Source organism: Lutra lutra, chromosome 3 (genome assembly GCF_902655055.1).
Source record: "Lutra lutra chromosome 3, mLutLut1.2, whole genome shotgun sequence".
NCBI lineage: Eukaryota > Metazoa > Chordata > Mammalia > Carnivora > Mustelidae > Lutra > Lutra lutra.
The window spans coordinates 141,856,558-141,877,827 of NC_062280.1; the positions used below are offsets into that span (position 1 = coordinate 141,856,558).

The 21,270-nt window shown below is 34.3% G+C and overlaps 1 protein-coding gene across 1 annotated transcript in view; it reads left to right on the forward strand.

The window, feature by feature from the left end:
* The window catches only part of SUCLA2 (succinate-CoA ligase ADP-forming subunit beta), a 58,542-nt gene that overhangs the window by 11,102 nt on the left and 26,170 nt on the right, over positions 1–21,270 (forward strand). Inside the window, exons 3-5 of the mRNA XM_047723430.1 lie at positions 7,489–7,588; positions 7,999–8,161; positions 19,623–19,751. Coding sequence (XP_047579386.1) covers positions 7,489–7,588; positions 7,999–8,161; positions 19,623–19,751 — 392 coding nt within the window. The remainder of the gene's footprint in view (positions 1–7,488; positions 7,589–7,998; positions 8,162–19,622; positions 19,752–21,270) is intronic.

Here is a 21,270-nt window from a genome sequence, read left to right on the forward strand (position 1 = left end):
TTTCAAGTTAGTGTTTTCTTCAGATAAATATCCAGAAGTGAAATTGCTGTATCATATAGTAGTTCTATTTTTAATTTTTTTGAGGAACCTCTTTACTGTTTTCCACAAGGCTGCACCAATTTATATTCCCATCAACAGTGCATGAATGTTCCCTTTGCTTCAGATCCTCATCAACACTTGTTATTCCTTGTCTTTTTTCTATAATAGCCATTGTAGCAGGTATGAGATATATCTTTTTCTGGTTTTGATTTGGATTTCCCTGATATATAGTGATTTTGAGCATCTTTTTTATATGTCTGCTGGCCATTTGTAGGTCTTTGGAAAAATGTCTTCACATCTTCTGCCTGTTGTTTAATCACTTTTTTTCCCTATAATTGAGTTGTTTGAGTTCTCTATATGTTTTGGATATTGTCAGAGTTATGATTATGGTATGATTTGCAAATATTTCCTCTCAGTAGGCTGCTGTTTTATTTTGTTGATGATTTCCTTTGGTATGCAGATGTGTTTTGACATATCCCACTTATTTTTGCTTTTGTTGCTTTTACTTTCGGTGTCAGATTGGAAACATCATCACTAAGACCTAATGTCAAAGAGCTTGCCACGTCTATTTTCTTCGAATTTTATGGGGTATTTTTAGGTCTTACGTTCAAGTCTTTAATGCACTTCAAGTTAATTTTTCTGTATGGTGTAAGATGGTGGTTGACTTTCATGCTTTTGCATATGGCTGTCTAGTTTTCCCAACATCATTTCTTTTAGTTATTTATTTAAAAACTTTTTAAGATTTATTTATTTTTAGACAGAAAGCGAGCAAGTGTGGGGGTGAGGGAGAGAGGAAGGGAGAATTCCAAGTAGACTCCCTGCTGAGTGCGGAGCCTAACACAGGGCTTGATCCCAGGACCCTGAGATCCCAGGACCTGAGCCAAAATCAAGGGTCGGACGCTTAACCAACTGAGCCATCCAGGTGCCCCTTCCCAACACCATTTATTGAAGAGACTATCTTTTTTACATTTTATATTCTTAGCTCCTTTTTGATAAATTAATTGACCATGTATATATGGATTTATTTCTGGGCTCTCTACTTTGTTTTGTTATGGCAGAAGTATACTGTTTTGATTATTGTAGCTTTGTAATATAGTTTGAAATCCAGGAGTGTGGAATCTCCAGCTTTTTTTCTGTTTTTGCAAGATTGCATTGGCTGCTTGGGGTTGTTTTTTTGGTTCCATACTAATTTTAGGATTTTTTGTTCTATTTTGTGAAAAATGCCATTGTGATAGGGAATTGAATTGAATCTGTGGATTGCTATGGGTAGTATGGACATTTTAACTGTATTATTTCGATTTTTCAGTATGGAATATCTTTCCATTTATTTTTGTCTTCTTCAATTTCTTTAATCAATGCCTACAGTTCAGTACACAGGTCTTTCACCTCCTTGGTTAAATTTATCCATAGGTATTTTATTCTTTTGCTGCAGTTGTAGATGAGACTTTTTAAAAAAAATTCTCTGATAGTTCATGATTAATGTATAAAAATGCAATTGACTTTTGTGTATTGACTTTGTGTCCTGCAGTATTAGTGAATTCATTGATTCTAATGTTTTTTTGATGGGATCTTTAAGGTTTTCTATATATAATATCATGTCATATGCAAATAGTGAACAGTTTTACTTCTTCCTTTCCAGTTTGGATGCCTTTTATTTCTTTTTCTTGCCTAATTGCTATAGCTAGGACTCCCAGCTCTGTGTTAAAGTGGCAGGAGTGGACCTCCTTCTCCTGTTGCTGATCTTAGAGGCAAAGCTGTCAACTTTTCACTGTTGAGTTGGATATTTAGCTGTGCGCTTGCCATATATGGCCTTTATTATGTTGAAGTATGTTCCTTCTATACTGCCTTGTTGAGGTTTTTACATAAATGGATGTTGAATTTTGCCAAATGCTTTTTTTTTTTTTGCATCTGTTGAGATGATCATATATTTTTTACCCTTCATTTTATTAGTAAAGTGTATCACAGTGAATGATTTGTAGATGTTAAATCAGTCTTCATCCCTGGAATAAATCCCAGTTGATGATGGTATATATGGTTCTTTTAATGTATTGTTGTATTCAGTTTGCTAATATTTTGTCGACGATTTTTACGTCTGTGTTCATCAGGGATATTGGTCTTAGTTTTCTTTGCTTCTGGCATCCTTGTCTGGTTTTGGTATCAGGTAATTCTGGCTTTGTAAAACAAATTGCAAATGTTCCTACCTCTTTTATTTTTTGGAAGAGTTTGAGAAGGATTGATATTCTTTTTTTAATGTTGATAGTATTCACCAGTGAGCCATCTGGATCTGGACCTTCATTTGTTGGGAGGATTTTTTACTACTGATTCAATCTCCTTACTGGTAATCTATTAAGATTTTATGTTTCTTCATAACCCAATTTTGGTAGGTTGTATGTTTCAAGGAATTTATTTCTTCTTGGTTGTCCAATTTGTTGTCGTGTAATTGATCATAATAGTCTCTTATCCTTTGTATTTCTGAGTGTTCAGTTGTAATATCTCATCTTTTTGTGTCTGATTTTATGAATCCACTCTTTTTTTGTTGGTGGTGGTGAGTCTAGCTGAAGGTTTGTCATATTGTTCATCTTTTTGAAGAAGCAGCTCTTAACTTTCATTGATCTTTTCCATTGTCTGTTTAATCTCTATTTTATTTATGTTCTAACCTTGGTTATTTCCTTCCTTCTACTAACTTTGGGCTTCATCTGTTCTTCTTTCTTAGTTCCTTGAGGTGCAGAGTTAATTTGTTTGAGATGTTTCTTATTTCTTGAGATAGGCTTTTATTACTGTGAATTCTTAGACTGCTTTTGCTGATTCCATAAATTTTGGTATATTTCCATTTTGTTTGTCTCAGTGTATTTTTTAATTTCTTTTTTGATTTTTCCTTGACCCATTGACAGCATGCAGTTTAGTCTTCATATATTTGTGAATTTTCCAGGTTTCTTCCTTTAATTGATTTCTGGTTTCATACCATAGTGGTTGGAAAAAATGCTTGATGGGATTTCAGTCCTCTTAAATTTATTAAGACTTGTTCTGTGGTTTACCATGTGATCTCTCCTGGAGTCTGTTCCATGTACACTTGAGAAGAATATGTATTGTTGCTTTTGGATGCAACATTGTATATATATATTAAGACCATGGTTGAATATGTTGTTTAAGGCCTGTGTTTGCTTATTGATTTCTGTCTGGGTGATCTATTGATTGATGTATGTGGGTATTGAAATCCCCTACTATTAATTGTATTGCTTGTCTGTTTCCCCCTTTATGTCTGTTAACATTTGCTTTATATATTTAGGAGCTCTTATGTTAGGTGCATAAATATTTACCAATGATACGTCCCATTGTTGGATTGACCCTTTTATCATTATGGAACACCCTTCTTTGTCTCTTGTTACAGTCTTTGTTATAAAGTTGATTTTGTCTGATATAAGTATAGCTACCCCAGCTTTCTTTTGGTTTCCATTTGCATGCAATATCTTTGTTCATCCTTTCACTTTCAGTCTGTTTGTGTCCTTATATCTAAAGTGAGTTTCTTACAGTCAGCATAGATTAGTCTGTTTTTTTATTTACTCAGCCATTCTGTGTCTTAGTCCTAATGTATAGGATTCTAGTATAATTAAGGTGGAATTTTTGTCTGACTGAATAAACATGTGCAGAGGTTGCCAATTAATGAATAACAGCCTGGAGGGAGATTCTAGAGGCATAAAATAGGACTTTGCCTTCTTTTTTTTCTCCTCAGTGCTTTATTAATGACTATATATATGAAGAATGTTTAAGACATTTATGACTAAAGCTAGGAGGGGTATGACTATATTTTAAAGACAACCTTGGAATCCATTAAAGGTCTTGTCTGACTACAGCAAAGGGCCAAATCTAGTAAGACTGTAAGCTCTCTAAGGGCAGGTAGGTCTCTCTTGCTCATTGGTAGATCTATGGCTCCAGCAAGTAACTGGTATATAGATGTAATTGTTGAATGAATTAATGGAATTGAATAAAATCTTTGTTTCAATCAGTTGTCCTCAGATTTCTCTTGTAATCCCTCTTGTCTTGATGAAACTGTATTCATTAAATTTTTTTGGTGTTTCTTTTGTTGTGAAGGGCTTTTTTAGAAGGAACTTTTGAGGAATCTTCTCTGCCCTTAAGGAATTTATATTCCTAAAGAAAGGAAATTGACACTTTGTGGAGGAAGAGACTTCTTGTCTTGTAAAATGTATTTTGAAAAAGTAGAGCTTTATTACTCTAATAGGTCAGTTTTTTAAGTTCTCAGTTTAATGTTAGGAATGTTTGAATTTAGCCCAGCAAATCACCAGTTTATTGCCCATTTTTATGTTCTATTTACACTGTTGGGATTACATTTATTCTCTTTGGATATAAATGAATATTTCTAAAGTACTGGAAAAGCCAGGTAACCAGAAACAGGTAAAATGACTAGTGGCTGCTCCTTTTAGTTTGGGCATGAACTCTGTAATTTGCCGTTGTCCCAGAGGCTACCTGTCTTTCCAATAAGAAAATTGTTCATTTTAAGGACATTTTTTAAGTTTTCTCTATTCTTCATCTAATATTAGTTGTTTATACCTGGGAATGGTGGGGACTGTGGCAGATAGAAAAGGGTCTGTCTTGTGTAAACCAGGCATTTCTAATCAGCTTTAGTTGCAGGTCCCAGTATTTCCAGTTCTGAGTTTTTAAAAGAGCAGTGGAAAATCAAGGTATGCAACAATTCTTTCCATTTTTAAATGTTCTTTTATTCAACATTCAGAAAATATATGCTAGGAACGCTCCCAGGAGCTTGAGAACATCGGTGAACACAACGAAGATTCTGCCCTTTTGGAGCCTATATTCTAGTGGGGGAGCAAAACAATAAATGGTAAACATGAGAAAATTATATATTATGTTTGAAGGTGATGAATTCTATGGAAAATAAATAAGCAGGGTAAAGAGGCTTTGTCCCTGGTGGGCAGGTTGTACTATTAAATAAAATGATCAGGGTAAGCCTAATGGATAATGAGATGTAAGAAGAAAAACTTGAAAGGAATGTGGACCTTTCTCAAGTGGTTACAGGTGTCTTCTGGTATCTGAAAGTGGAGCATTCTTGTGAAACCTTTTGTAGGCCAAAATGGCATAAAGTGAAAGAAGTTAGCATTAATTATGAGGAAAAAATTTCAGGCGTTCTCAGACCCAGTAAATGACCCTTCCTAGGCTAAAGCACAGACTCTCAAAGGCACAGTTCAAAGCTTTGGTGGCTGGATGCTGAGTATAGTTCCTGGGTAAAGAGCTTGGCCACTTTTGTGGTTTGGGGTACATGCTACCTCTGTAATGGCTCTCTGCAAAATCAACACTGATATTTTTGCAGAAGTAAAGATCGCTTTCAGATTTCTTTTGGTTAGTGAAAACAGGTAACTGATGTAGGTCTTCTGTAAAAGTGAAGTGGTGTAATGCCAACTTTTGAAAAGCAGAGGATTCCTGTACCTAATGAAGAGTACTCCGGGCGGAAGGGAGCATTAGAGCCAATTCCCGAAGGCGGAAGTATGCCTGGGAACAGTGGAGACTAGTATAGCTGGAGTGGAGTGAACGACGAGGAGGTTATAGGGGATACAAATAGTAAGGGTACTGGGGGATTATATAGGTCCTTGTGGTCATTGTAAGGAGTGTGACTTTCACTTTGAGTAAAATGGGCATTCACTGTAAGGTTTTTTTTTTTAAAGATTTTATTTATTTGTCAGAGAGAGAGAGGGAGAGAGAGCAAGCACAGGCAGACAGAATGGCAGGCAGAGGCAGAGGGAGAAGCAGGCTCCCCGATGAGCAAGGAGCCCGATGTGGGACTCGATCCCAGGACGCTGGGATCATGACCTGAGCCGAAGGCAGCTGCTTAACCAACTGAGCCACCCAGGCGTCCCAGGTTTTTTTTTGTTTTTTTTTTTTTAAAGATTTTATTTATTTATTTGACAGAGATAATAAGTAGGCAGAGAGGAAGACAGAGAGAGGGGGAAGCGGCTCCCCGCCGAGCAGAGAGCCCGACGCGGGGCTCGATCCCAGGACTCTGGGATCACGACCCAAGCTGAAGGCAGAGGCTTTAACCCACTAAGCCACCCAGGCGCCCCCGCTGTAAGGTTTTAAATAGAGGAGTGATGGGCTCTCTTCGCTGCTTTGAGAATACTGTCAGGACGGGGGTAATCTAGGTGAGATAGAATGGTGATTGGGACTAGGGTTCAAACTAGGTGATGAGGAGTGGTCAAGATTCTGGATAAATTTTAAAGATGGGTATGGGGTGTAAGAAAGATGGCTTTTTAAAAAACATCCTTAACTGACTTAAGGGCCATCTTCTAATTTCTAAATGTAGACTCATTTACATCATAAATTTTCTAAACATTGTTTTTAAATAATTGTTTAGGTGTAAACTTTAGGTCAGTTCTTACTGGTTTTATCAGAAACTGTGTTTGTTATCTCTTTGATTTTGTTGGTTTATCTGATGAGGTGAGAGTCCCCACATTCTGCATGGTGTGTGCATGGATTGGTAGTTACATACGAGGGACTGCTTTGGGATTGTGACCAATTAGAATAAGGTTATTATTTTGCCATAATGTAATATAAGTGTTGCACTGCTAGTATAGGCACAATGCTGTAAGAGGCAAAATGAGGAGATTCTGAAATTCTCCATGTCTGGGGAGACAGAGAATGCCCCTCGAAGAGGAGTAGCCTTAGACCATGAATGATGAGGGGTACCCAGTTAACCAGCTGGTTTGCTGCTTTTCTTCAGCACATTAGAAAGAGGAAGATAGAAGAGAGATCAGTCTACCTGTTAAAGAAGAAAAATTCAGGGTATTTATTTTAAAAATTTCATTTAAAAAATTTTTTAAAGTATTATAAAAAATTAAAAATTTAAGACTTATAAATGTAACATCCCTGAATCTTCTGGTAAATATAGTTTAACTTCTGATAATACTCCTCATAGCAGTGTAGCTCAAGAATGTGTATTAACAAGTCTTTCTGTTACTGGAACAATGTAAGTTGGTATCAGTACTGGCAGTTTTCCCTTAAGTTATAATGTATATTCTGCTCAGAGTAGCATTTTTAACTCAAATTTTCACAGGATAGCAATTTTACATGTGAACAGAAAGGGAAGGAAATGTTGGGAAGTCATTTGAATCTTAATTTTTATACTTTTAATATCTTCCAAAACATTAGATATTCAGTGTTAAGGAAAAGTAAAATTATTTTCAGTCTACTTTAAGAAATGGTATCATATGAGTGACTAATTTTTTAGCTTGTGGATCTTTAGATGGTGAATGTTTTAATGTTCTAATCTAGAAAAATTACATATGTGGACTACATTTTTTTGACATCGTGGGTAAATGAGTCTTTACTGCATTTAATAACATCACTTAATATATATGCTTAATAGCAGTAACATCTTGCATGCTATTCCATGCTGCTTATCTAATGGAAGTGTTTTTCTTCTAGGTTCAAAAGACGTTGTGATAAAGGCACAGGTTTTAGCTGGTGGTAGAGGAAAAGGAACATTTGAGAGTGGCCTCAAAGGAGGAGTGAAGATAGTTTTCTCGTAAGTCCTGCTTTTTAAAGAAAAATCATCACTATTAAAGAAAAAATATATTTTAAAAATTATCCCTAATTACTGAATTGATGAAAATACTGAAATTTAAATATTAAATGAGTGGGGTTCCTGGGTATTCTGTCAGTTGAGTGTCCTACTCTTGATTTTGACTCAGGTCATGATCTCAGGGTCTTAAGATTGACCCATGTCGGGCTCCGCAATAAGCACAGAGTCTGTTTGAGTTTTTCTTCCTCTGCCTCTCCCCCTGTTGGTGTATTCTCTCTCTCTCTCTCTCTCTCAAATAAATAAATCTTTAAAAAAAATTAAAATATTAAGTGAGATAAAATTTTGGTTGTCATATGTTTTTGTTTTTCTCAGTTGGAGGAGAAAAAAAATTTGAGTTCTTTTTCTTTTTTCAGTCCAGAAGAAGCAAAAGCTGTTTCCTCACAAATGATTGGGAAAAAGTTGTTTACCAAGCAAACAGGAGAAAAAGGTAGAATATGCAATCAAGTATTGGTTTGTGAGAGAAGATATCCCCGGAGAGAATACTACTTTGCAATAACAATGGAAAGGTCATTTCAAGTGAGTAATTGTAGACATGATACCTTCAGGATGATTTTACTACATTCAATTTCAAAGGTTGATTATTTCTGTTTGTATGGGAAGGATTAAAAAGGTATGATCCATAATCTTATTCGTATATGTCATGAGCACAATATTTTTGTGTCATTTAGAAAAAAACCCCTGCATGGTTAATGATATAAAATTTATTATGTAATATTGTGGTAAAAAAAAGCTGTAGGCAAAACCTTGCTGAAATAGAATCCACAGGACTTCTAAATTGTTAATTTACTAAAAGCAGCTTAAATCCTTTGGATTCATCTCTAGATTCCATAGACTGAGAAAATAATTTCTTTCTCTTTTTCTTTTTTTAAAGAATTTATTTATTTATTTGAGGGAGAGAGAGAGAGAACATGACAGGGGTGGTCAGAGGGAGAAGCAGACTCCCCATGGAGCTGGGAGCCCGATGCGGGACTTGATCCTGGGACTTCCGGGATTATGATCTGAGCCAAAGGCAGTCGCTTAACCAACTGAATCACCCAGATGCCCGAGAAAATAATTTCTAGCAGAGTAAAATCTTTTAACAAAGATAGTTTCTGAACCCATTAAAAGAATGTGTTTCCATGGCTTCATCTTCTTCCTTTTCAACCTCTTGGTATTTTGTTTTGTTTTTTGTTTTGTTTTGTTTTTTTAATGGTTTGGGGTTTATTTCACTAGGCATTTTGGTGTTTGGCAAGTTGAAGGATGACTGACATTCAATAGCAAACAATATGATTCTAAGGAGCATAACCGTACCTTTGCTTTTCTCTCTTTATGGAACCTAAAATGCTAGCACTTAAGGTGTCAGGTGAGGAGGAAGTCCTTTCATAGACCTCTTGGGATTGAGAGAACATTGATAATCATTTTATACTATAACTATCTGGCTTTTTGAATGCATTGGCTAGATTTAATGGGCCGAATCTTTGTAGTAGCTACTTTGTCTTTTGAAGCAATCTTGAGTATGTATTTGGAAGCCCTAGAAAGGATTTGATGTACATTACACAATTACACAATTAGTAATACAATAGAAATTTTAAGAGTAATGAAAATAGGTTTCTTACATAAGACAGCTTTTTAAAAATAGCTATTTTCTATACTGTGATTTTTTTCCTACAGTTAATTAAATCTAGTAATGTTTGAGTAATATTGTAAAGTGTCTTTTGTAACTTAATTTTTGTAAGAAAGTATTTCTTAAGATATAACACTAGATGGTAGTAAAAACCCACTCAGGATATACAGGATAAAAGACATAGTTTTATTTGTAAGTGATGTCTTTACCAATATAGGTTTCTCTATGTGGTAGAATTTAGTTTTGTAAGTTACTTTAGAAGTCTCATGACAATAACCTTATATATTACACACATTTACAAAAACCATATTTTTATAAATTCACTTATTTTCACTGTATTTTCTATTGATGTTGTCTATCAACATGTTTCATTTTGTAAGTTATGTTTTTACTTTTTGTTTTAGAGTTATGAGTCCTATAATATTAAACATTCAGAGTACCTCATTTTGATTGGAGGAAATATGGCAAACTGAATATGTGTTATATACATACATACAAGATATATATATATATATATATATAGATATGAGGTGTTTCAGACCTGCCGTGCTATCTCTTACTGTTTTGATGATTACACAGTTCAACCTAAAAATGCACCCCACTCAGATTCTCAATAATAAGTCTGATTATGCAGATAACATCCCAATCATAAAAGCTTTTATTTTAAGACAAGTATTATGCAAATATGGCATGGAAATCAGACTTGCTATAATTTGGGAAAAAAGACAAGTGTAAGAACACTGCACATTTGACACTGCATTTCTGGGCACTCATCTTGCATCCCCTGACTTTCTTCCTCATCTTTGAAGTACTAGGTTAAAAAGTGTATTTACACTAGAAAGTTACCGATACAAGTATACTTGTATACTTGTATATGTATATATATATTTATATATGTATATATATGTATCAGTATATATGTATACTATATATATGTATATATAAATATACATATATAAATATATATATACATATACAAGTATATATATACAATATATATACATATATATACAAATATATATATTTATATATACAAATATATATATTTATATATACAAATATATATATTTATATATACAAATATATACAAATATATATATTTATATATACATATATAAATATATATATTTATACAAGTTGTATAAAGATACAACTATAACACACTGAAAATATTTTATTAAAAATATAATGACCACTGAGAGAAGAGTCATAACCAAATGCATTAGGGAAAAGGATCAAATTTGAGTTCATTTTAAGGACTTGAATTTTTAGAGAACTCTCTGAGTCTTGTGTGGGAAAAATGTTTTTATTTCACACTGCATAGTTGTAATAACTGAGACTTAAAATTTGATAGTACCAGTGGGGTGCCTGGGTGGTTCAGCCAATTAAGTGTCTAACTTTGACTCAGGTCATGGGATTGAACCCTGTGTTGGGCTCTGTGCTCAGCCAGGAGTCTGCTTTTCCCCCCCTTTCTCTCTCTTGTCCTCCCCCCAACTTGTGCTCTCTTTCTCTCTTTCCCTAGCTCCCTCTTTCCCTCCCTCTCATATAAATAAATAAAATCTTTAAAAAAAATTAGAAAAATAAAAATTTGATAGTACCAATAAAACCATTTGGCCAAGTGTTCTTTGATGTTATTGCATTAAACCAATGTAGTGTTGGTTGATGTTACCTTTTGGGATATGGCAAGCATTTTGGGAACTCTAAGAAAAAAATCAGTCTATTTAAAAAGAAACGAACATTTTTTATTGAATTAAAGTTCTGTTTATAGAAGTCAGCTGATCATTAAAAATTGTTTTTGTTCCTTATCTCTTTTTAGGAGTATATCATAGGCTCTATTGGTCTTCTTAGTATGTGTTACATCAGGAAGCTTGGGTAGATATTTACCATAGGGATGGTATGTCGAAAAAATCAATTTAAGTACCTACTCTGTATTGGCACTTTTTCAAAATTATATTTCTTAACATTTTCCCAGTACCTATTGGGTACTTTTGGGCTGAACAAATCTAACATAGCAAATTACATCTGCTGTTTTAATTTTTTTTTCTAGTAAAACATTGTAATCTGCTATAAATGAATGGTGCATTTAACCATATAGAGTTTTTTACTTTGCCTGGAATAGATAACAAATGCTTCAAGAATTTCAAATTTTATTTTCCATACTTTTATTGTTTTTTTTTTTTTTTTTTAAGATTTATTTGAGAGAGTGAGGGGGCCAGGGACAGAAGGAGAGGGAGAGAAAGTCTTTTTCTTTTTCTTTTTTTTTAATTAAGATTTTATTTATTTATTTGACAGGCAGAGATCACAAGTAGGCAGAGAGGCAGGCAGAGAGGCAGGCAGAGAGGAGGAAGCAGGCTTGCTGCTGAGCAGAGAGCCTGATGCAGGGCTCTATCCCAGGACCCTGGGATCATGACCTGAGCCGCAGGCAGAGGCTTTAACCCATTGAGCCACCCAGGTGCCCAAGGGAGAGAAAGTCTTAAGCAGTCTCTGTGCTGAGTGTGGAGCCCATCGTGGGGCTTGATCTCCTGACCCTGAGATCACGACCTGAGCTGAAACCAAGAGCTGGACGCTTAACAAATTGTGCCACCCAGGCACCCCACTTTTATTATTCTCGAAAGACATTTTTATTAAGTGGCTTATTTGTCATATTTAAAATTCAGATCTGTATTAAGGCAGAATTTTTTGTAGGACCAAAGAAAAGAAGAATTTAGGTTAAGAAGGAGAAAATAGCATTATTATTTTTTTTTTTTTAAAGATTTTATTTATCTATTTGACAGAGAGAGAGATCACAAGTAGACAGAGAGGCAGGCAGAGAGAGGGGAAGGGAAGCAGGCTCCCTGCTGAGCAGAGAGCCCGATGCGGGACTCGATCCCAGGACCCTGAGATCATGACCTGAGCCGAAGGCAGCGGCTTAACCCACTGAGCCACCCAGGCGCCCCGAAAATAGCATTATTAATTTATTTGAATTTACACTATTGGCTAGAACTTAAGTAGTTCTGAAAGTTTATTACTAAAATTTAAACTTAAAACCAATTGTTTAAACAGAGACAGCATGCATTCAGCAGTCATGACCAAATGCAAAACTATAGTCATTGTTTTAATTGATATATATTTACCTATGTAAGCTTTCTTCTGATCAGCTGCCTATAATTTTGGGGTTTCTTTCTAATCGGTTAGGGAATTAATACACAGAGAGTCTGTTCACTTTCTTTTCTATACTATTATTTCATATTTTGTTTTTTTGTCTTTTTTCCCAACTTACAGCTAACTCTTGGAGACTTAATTGTTACTTCAGTGAGAATTTAATATCTTTTCCCCTTTAATAGTGCTGCCTTCTTTGTGGCTCTTAATTGTTCTTATCAATAGATATTTTTAAAAAGGTAAAACTAAAATAAAATGTCCAGGGGTGCCTGGGTGGCTCAAATGGTTAAACATCTGCCTTTGGCTCAGGTCATGATCCCAAGGTCCTGGGATTGAGCCCTGTATTGGGCTCCCTGCTTAGCAGGAGTCTGCTTCTCCCTCTCCCTCTGCTGTTCTCTCTCTCTCAAATAAATAAATAAAATCTTAAATAAAATAAAATAAAAATGTTAAAATATTTTAAAAGTTGTTGGTTTCTTCCTCATTTGTTGTATAAAATTATATTTTGGGGTTATCTGTACATTAATTTACCTATATTCTACTTCCAGTAGCATGATATTAGTCATACATGGTCTTCTTAAATCTGTATTCCCCCCCTCCTTTTAGTTCTTTGTAAAAGCTTATAATTATGAACTGCCTTTCTAGAAAGGAAGTGAAAAATACCTTTTCATTTGAAATTTATAGGGGAACTAATAATTAGACTATAATTTTGAGCATTTCTCTTTAGTGTAGCTTTCTTTTTTTCTCTTCTTGAGTCTCAGGAGGCACAATGAATTCTTTCATTAAAAATTTTGTCTGTGTGTATTATAGTGAATTCTGATACCATGTACCCAGAATTGGGCCAAACCTCACAGGTTAAGGGTATGGCCTCCACATGCCTGTGCTCACTCACTTTAGACACCAGCCTTAAGTTTGGGGTTCCCTAGGTAACCTGTATGCTTAATAGCTGGTTACAAATTTGGGGGTTTCTAGTACCCCTTCAGGTTTCATAATTTGCTAGAGTGAATCACAGAACTTAGGAAATACTATATTTAGGATTATAGTTTTACTACAGCCAAAGGACACAAATCAGAACCAGCCAACCAAATGAAAACGCACAGGGCAAGGTCTGGGAGAGTTCCAAGCATAAAGTTTCCACTGTCCTTAGGTACCTGTCATTCTTCTGGAATATTGATATATGACAGTGCACAGAAGGAAAATATTGCCAACCATAGGACCTTATCAAGTTTCTGGTCTGGAGTTGTATTTTCTTTTTTTTTAAATTGTGGTCAAATATATGTATTAAAATTACTGTCTTAATCATTTTTAAGTATACAGTACAGTAGTGTTAACTTTATATTGTTGTGCAGCAAATCTCTAGAACTTTTTCATCTTGCAAAACTGGAACTATATCCGTCGAACAGTTCCCCTTCTGCTGCTTTTTTTTAGTGCCTGGCAATCCCATTTTACTTTCTGTTTTTAAGAGTTTGATTGTTTTAGATGTAGTTACACCTCATGTACGTGGAATCATGCAGTATTTGTCTTTTTTGTGACTGGTTCATTTTACTTAGCATAATGGTCTTCAAAGTTCATGCTTAGCATATGTCAGGATTTCCTTTTTTTAAAAGGCTGAATATATTCCATTGTATGGGTGATTTTTCTTATTTTATTTTTCATCTGTTGATGAACATTCAGGTTTCTTCCTCTTGGCTATTTTGAATAATGTTGCAGTTAATGTGGGTGTGCAGATACCTGTTTGGGATATTGTTTTCAGTTCTTTTGGAACTGAAAAGAAGTGGGATTGCTGGATTATATGATAATACGGTATTTAATTTTTTGAGCAACCTTATACTGTTTTCCATAGTAGCTCCATTATTTTACATTTCTACCAACAGGGTTCAAGAGTTCCAGTTTCTCTACATCCACCAATGCCTTTTTTTTTTTTTTTTTTTTTAAACAGCCGGTATCCTTTATGGGTGTGAGGTAATACCTCATTGTGGTTTTTATTTGCATTTCTCTAATGATTAATGATAATGAGCACCCATTCTTTTACTTGTTGGCTCTTGTTATGGACTGAAGTTTATCTCCCACCCCAATTCTTATGTTGAAGCTCTATCCCCTAATGTGATATGTTTGGAGGTGATTCCTTTGGAATTTAGGTTTAGGTAAGGTGCTGTTGATACGGTGAAGTGGGGTGCTGCTACAACAAATACATAAAAACACTAAAGTGGCTTTGGAACTCAGTAAAGCGTAGAACCTGGAAGGGTTTTGAGGTATGTGGTAGAAAAAGCTGGGATTATCATGAAGGGACTGTTAAAAGTGATTCTGGTGAGAGCTCAAAGAAAAGAGCTATAGAGAAAACCTCCATTTTATTAGAAAATATATAAATATTCACAAATAGAATATTAGTAGAAATATCCATATGAATAGTAAAGGCCATTTTTTTGAGGTCTCAGCCTGAAATAAAGAATGATGGAAGAAAGGTGATCCTTGTTACAAAGTGGCAAGGAACTTGACTGAATTGTGTTTATGTTCTAGTGTTTTGTGGAAGGTAGAATTGGGAGGGATAAATGTTTAGCTGAGGAAATTATAAAGCAAAGTATTGAGGAAGCAGTTTGGTTCCTTCTGACCGCTTATTGGTAAAATGTGAGAAAAGAGAAATGAATTGAAGAACGAATTGTTTAGCTAAGCAAAAAGAATCAGAGTTTAAAAAGATTTGGAAAATTCTCAGTCTGCTTATACTGCAAAAAGTGAGAAAGCTATTAGGAGAAGAATATGGAGGATGTAGCTGAATAACCATTTGATAAGGAGGTTAGTATGGGTGTGAACCATGAAGTGAGAAATAAATGTCTGTTGTTTAAACCACTGAGTTTACTGCATTTTGTTACACTATCCTAAGCTGATGAAGATCTACATCTTCTTTGGAGAAATGTCTGTTCAAGTCCTTTGCCCATTTTTAAATTGGGCAAAGGAAATTATTGCCAAAGAAATATTGCTAAGAAATTATTGCCAAATCCAAGGTCATGAAGTTTTCCCCTTATGTTTCTTCTAGAAGTTTTGCAGTTTCAGCTCTTATTTAGGTCTTTAATCCATCTTGAGTTAATTTTTGCATATGGTGTAAAATAAGGGTCCACCTTCATTATTTTGCATGTGGATATTGTTTCCCCAACACCATTTTCTGAAGAGACTATCCTTTCTTCATTGTATAGCCTGGCACATTTGTCAGAGATCATTTGATCATATGCATGGGGATTTATTCCTGGATTTTCTATTCCATTACATTGGTCTCTATGTCCTATCTTTATGCCAGAACCGTACTGTTTTGATTTCTATAGCTTTATAATATGTTTGAAATCAGGAAGTATGATGCTTCTAGCTTTGTTTTGCTTTTTCAGGATTATTTTGGCTCTTCATGGTCCTGTGAGAGTCCATTTTAATTTTAATTTTTTTTTCTATTTTTGCAGAAAATGGATGATGGACACAAGATTGTACTGGGAAAATGTGCCAATAAGGAATGCATTTAATCTGTAGATTGCTTTCAGTAGTATTGAACATTTAAACAATATTAAGTCTTCCAATCCATGAACACAGGATGTCTTTCTGTTTGTGTCCTGTTCAGTTTCATTTAGCACTGCTTTATCATTTTCTGTGTACAAGTCTTTTATCTTTCTGGTTAAGCTTATCTTAAGTGTTTTATTCTTTTTGATGCTATTGTAAATGGGATCATTTTCTTAATTTCCTTTTCAGATTGTTCATTGTTAGTATATAGAAATGTAAGACATATTTGTGTGTTGGATTTTTGTATCCTGTAACTTTGCTGAATTCATTTAGTAGTTCTTAGTTTTTTGTGGGTTCTTCAGGGTATCTATATACATGATCATGTTATCTGTGAACAGAGGTAATTTTACTTCTTCCTTCCCTATTTGGATGCCTTTTATTTCTTTTACTTGCTTGATTGTTCTGGCTAGGACTTTCAAATGCTATGTTGAAGAAAGTAGCGAGAGTGGGCATCTTTGACTTTTTTCCTGACCTTAGAAGGCAGCTTTCAGTTGTTTGCCATTGAGTGTATGTTGGTTGTGGGTTTTTTACGTATAGCTTATTATGTTGAGGTAATTCTTTCTATTTCTAGTTGAGTGTTTTTATAAAAAGATACTGAATTTTTTTCAAACGCTTTTTCTGCATCAAAAACTTGGTTCTTTTAGTGTGGTGAATTACTTTGATTTTTGAATGTTGAACCATCCTTGCATTCCAGGAATAAATCCCATTTATTCTTGATGTATAAACCTTTTAGTGTGTTACTGAAATTGGTTGCTAGTGTTCTGTTGAGAGTTTTTGCATCAATATTCATCAACGATATCGATTAGTAGTTTTCTTGTAGTATCTTTGTCTGATCAATGCTGATCTCTCTTGAGTTTGGAAGTGTTCCTTCCCCTCTCCTCAGTTTTTTGGAAAAGTTTGAAGATTGCTGTTAGTTCTTTAAATATTTGGTGGAATTCTTCAGTAATGCCCTTTGGTCATGGGCTTTTCTTTGTTGTGAGGTTTTTTCATTACTGATTTAGTCTCCTTGTAATATGTCCATTCAGGTTTTTTTTTTTTTTTTCCTCTAGGACTCATTTTTGGTTGATTTGTTTCTAGGAATTTTTCCATTTCTTCTAGGTTATCCAGTTGGTTGGCATGTAATTATTAACAGTAGACTTGAATGATCCTTTTTATATCTGTGGTATCCATTTGTAATATCTTCTCTTCCTTTCTAATTTCCATTGTTTTAGTTTTTTCTTATTTTTAATTAGTTTACCTAAGGGTTTGTAAATTTTGTTGATCTTTTTAACAAATCAACTCTTAGTTTTATTAATTTTTTCTATTTTCTATTTTATTTATTTATTCTCTAATCTTAATTATTTCCTTCTTTGTGCTAACTTTTGAGTTTAGGTTCTTTTTCTAGTTCCTTGAGTTGTAAAAAAAAAAAAAAAAAAAATCCCTGAGCTGGGTGCTTTTTCCCAACTTCTGGGAGCTATGTTTACTTCTTTCTGCAGTATTACAAGTTCTGTGGTGCAGTATTACAAGTTCCACAGCATCCTAAGATGGGGAGCTCTCTTTTGTTCTCGGTTATGTCGTTTCCCCCACCACCACTAAGAGTATGCTTTTCCCAGTCAGTCTTCCAAGTCAGGTGAGACGGAAACCATTTATTCATGATGTATAATCCTTTTAGTGTGTTACTGAAATTGGTTGCTAGTGTTCTGTTGAGAGTTTTTGCATCAATATTCATCAACAATATTGATTAGTAGTTTTCATAGCCCCCTGAAAAGCAGGAATGTTAGATATGCATTCAACTTTCCCCTTTTCTGTCCAAGGAAGAAATGGCATTGGGCTATCTCTCTTGATCTTTAGTTGTGTCAACCTAGGGGAGGGGGCTGACTTGGATGAAATGAAATGACTTTTCTTACCTGTTTCATTGCATTTCAACTTGAGGTACTACAATTTCCTAATTGGTTTCTGGTATTCTCATAAAGAGATTTCTTCTCATAGAAGGGAATAAAAATTCAGATCATATATTGTTAAGTTAGTGTTTTTGTGGGAGAATGAGGTCTAGGGCTTCCTAATCTACCATCTTTCTGATGCTGATGTCCATAGTTTTAGGGGGGTGCTTTATTAAGTAGGCATGATTGATTAAATCATTGGCTGCTTGGTTGTACTTAATATCCAGGCCCCTTTTCCTCCCAGAAGGGTGTGTAGATACCATGTGGCTCGCTCAAAGCTCCAAAACCTCTAATCACAGTGTTTGTCTTTCTCTCCTAGCCTGTGGCCTACCTGAGTCATCTCCCTTGTCACCATGAGTCACTTCATTAGCATAAACTGTGAGATGTAGTGGAAGGTTTAAAGGTTGTCCAGAAACTGGGGACAAAGGCCAGCCAAACTATTATACATGCATATTGAATTCTAATCCCATAATATAAAATTTAAAGGGTATGAAGATATACAAGGAAATATAAATCTCCCATCCACCCGTTTCTCAGCCACCCAGTTTTTCTCCATGGAGACTGGTACTATTTTTTAAGTCATTTTTCACCTAAGTAACAGTTAATTCTCTTAAAAAGTAATAGGTTATTTCTTTTCCTCTGGCTATTGCCTTATTTTGAGGATTTGAAGGACTCTTTTCTTCTCCAGACAGTAATGAATACAATACTATTCCTTTATGTCTTAAGATGATTTTGTTACTGAAGCACACTAATTGCTGGGATAGAAAAGTGAAAATAGTCTTCTGTTTTTGTTTTTGCCTTTTTCCCATGAAAATCACCTTGTCCCCCCCCCCAATCACCCAGATTAAGAATACTGTGTTCACTGTAAAAAAAAGGTTGGGGGGTGGGTATGGAATAGTGACACAAAATAATAAAAGTCTTATCATTTAATGGTTTCCCATCTTTTTTTCAGTTTATGTGATTAGTGAGTGGGGGCACTTTTAGACATACTTTATGTTAAAATAAACCCAAACAATTGAGAATAGAATCTAGAGTTTTACTTCATTTTTTCCCATGAAACACTACTGAGATCATTTTCCTATATCATTAAATAATCTTCAGTAATACGATTTTATCACTTCCTTGTTTTTGCATGTTAAGGTTATTTCCAGTTTTGTGTGTGAATTAACAAATCTATTAGATTATTTTGCTCCCAAGGTTTTTCTTGACTGGGTTTTAGAGGACTTAAAAGTTAATTTAATTATTTAGTATTTGTATCTTACCTTCTTATATTGTCCATGATAATAGCCAGAATTATTCTTTCAAGGTAGGTAACTTTCTTTTTTATTAACTTGCAGTACGTCTAGAGCTTATAAAATCTTTAATTCATTAGACTTTGCTTTTTAAATATCGGTATCTTTTTTATGATTTTTTAAAAATGTTCTTTAAATAATATTTTAATTGCCCTTCAGTTCTTAAGAAATAATGCACAGATTATATTTTATATGTATGTATTTATATTAACTTACTTGGTGTAAGTTTTGTGTATATTTTTAATATTTTTCCTTCACAGGTGAGCTCTTGTCTTCCTTTACTTTTTTTTACTTATTTGCCTTCATTTCAAATGAATACTTATAAAGGGGCACTGTGCAGGAAGTATAAGGAGAAATTCTCAGGGAAATTTAAAAATAGGAGTGGGGACTGATAAATGCGTAAGTCTGGTAGTGTGCATAAATAGGTTTTAACATTTAATGAAGGGTCCATAATAAAATCTAGATGTTTTGTCTGTTTCCCCTCCTGGTAGGGTCCTGTATTAATAGGAAGTTCTCAAGGTGGTGTCAACATTGAAGATGTTGCTGCTGAGACTCCTGAGGCCATATTTAAAGAACCTATTGATATTGTAGAAGGTATCAAGAAGGAACAAGCTGTCCGGGTATGTTGTATTCTGAAAAATTTCTATCTAGCTTTATTGGATAATTGTAATACTTTAAAGAAAAAAAGAAAGAAAGAGAATTAACTTTGAGTAAGTGAAGTGATTGATGAAACTTTTAAAAATTTTGAATATTTTGTTTGAAATTGAAACTTTGAGAAGTATCTATAATATTTCCTTTATTTCCATAAATATTTTATTACTTATCTTTAAAAGGTAAGAATTCTTTTAAAATAGGCACTATACCATTGTTATACCTAGTAAAATTAATAATAATTCCTTAATATCATTACTTACTTACTCAGTCATTCACATCCCCTTGTCTCAAGTTTTTCATTTTTTTTCTTTTATAATTTGTTTGAATTGGGATCCATATAAGATCTTCCATTGAGTTTTTGGTTATTGTCTCATAGGTCTTTTTCTAATTTATAGGTTTTCTTTCCCTTACTCTCTTTGTCTTCTTTCATTTGTTGAAGACACTGGGGTGATTATTGTTTATCACAGTCTGGATTTTACATTCCCATGGTAGCATTTGATATGTTTCAACCTCCCCTTTATTTCCTGTAAAATTGTATGGAATAGTACGGACACTGTCTTATGTATCCCTATGATAGGTCAGTGATTTTATTTTGGGGGGGGGTTTATGGATGCTTTTGAGAACCTTATGAAAGGTATGACTTTTAGTGTCTGCACATACAGAATAAATTTTGCCCACAATATAACTAGTATTCTGTATTGTCCTTTTTGTATGCTTCTTCCCTCCACCCCTCCATTAATTCTCCCCATCCCCTGCCAAAAAAAAAAAAAAAAAAAAAAGCCCAACCATGAAGTTTAATACCATGGCCTGTGAGAGTTGCTTGGTAAGGTTGGTAATGCGCCTATTGATTTAAATTGTTTAGTTTGGATATGAAAAATAAGTGCCATCTTAAAAAAAAGTCTGAATATTAAAGTTTGAATGAAATTATCATCTATTAGTGGGAAACTATGTCAAAATAAGTTTATGATACTGAAGTATAGGACAGGAATTTTTGACTGGCACAAAGGTTTAAAGGAGTTAGAGAAATTACCTTGATAATGTCATTTAGACAAAAGAATGGTGTAAATCTTTAAATGGGACAGAGAGATTCATTAAGTAGTTATGTGAGAGTGATGACTAGATGGCTAAATTTAGATGAGAAAGAATACTTGATTTACAAGAATAGTTGAAGGCATAGTCTACTAAGATTATAGCTCTTTGAGTGATGAACAGAAATAGTACCTAGCACAGCATTTGGTAAATTAATGTCATTCTAGGTTGATCAGATTCTGTCATAATTCTCAGATGTTTAGCTCTAAAATGTTGGATTATGACCTAGTGAAAATCTTAATGAAATAAAATTTCATTATTTCTCATTTATTTCTTACTATTCTTTATTTGAAATAAGTCTTTTTTTTTTTTTTAAGATTTTACTTACTTATTTGTCAGAGAGAGAGCACAAGCAGGGGGAGCAGCAGGCAGAGGGAGAAGCAAGCTTCCTGCTAA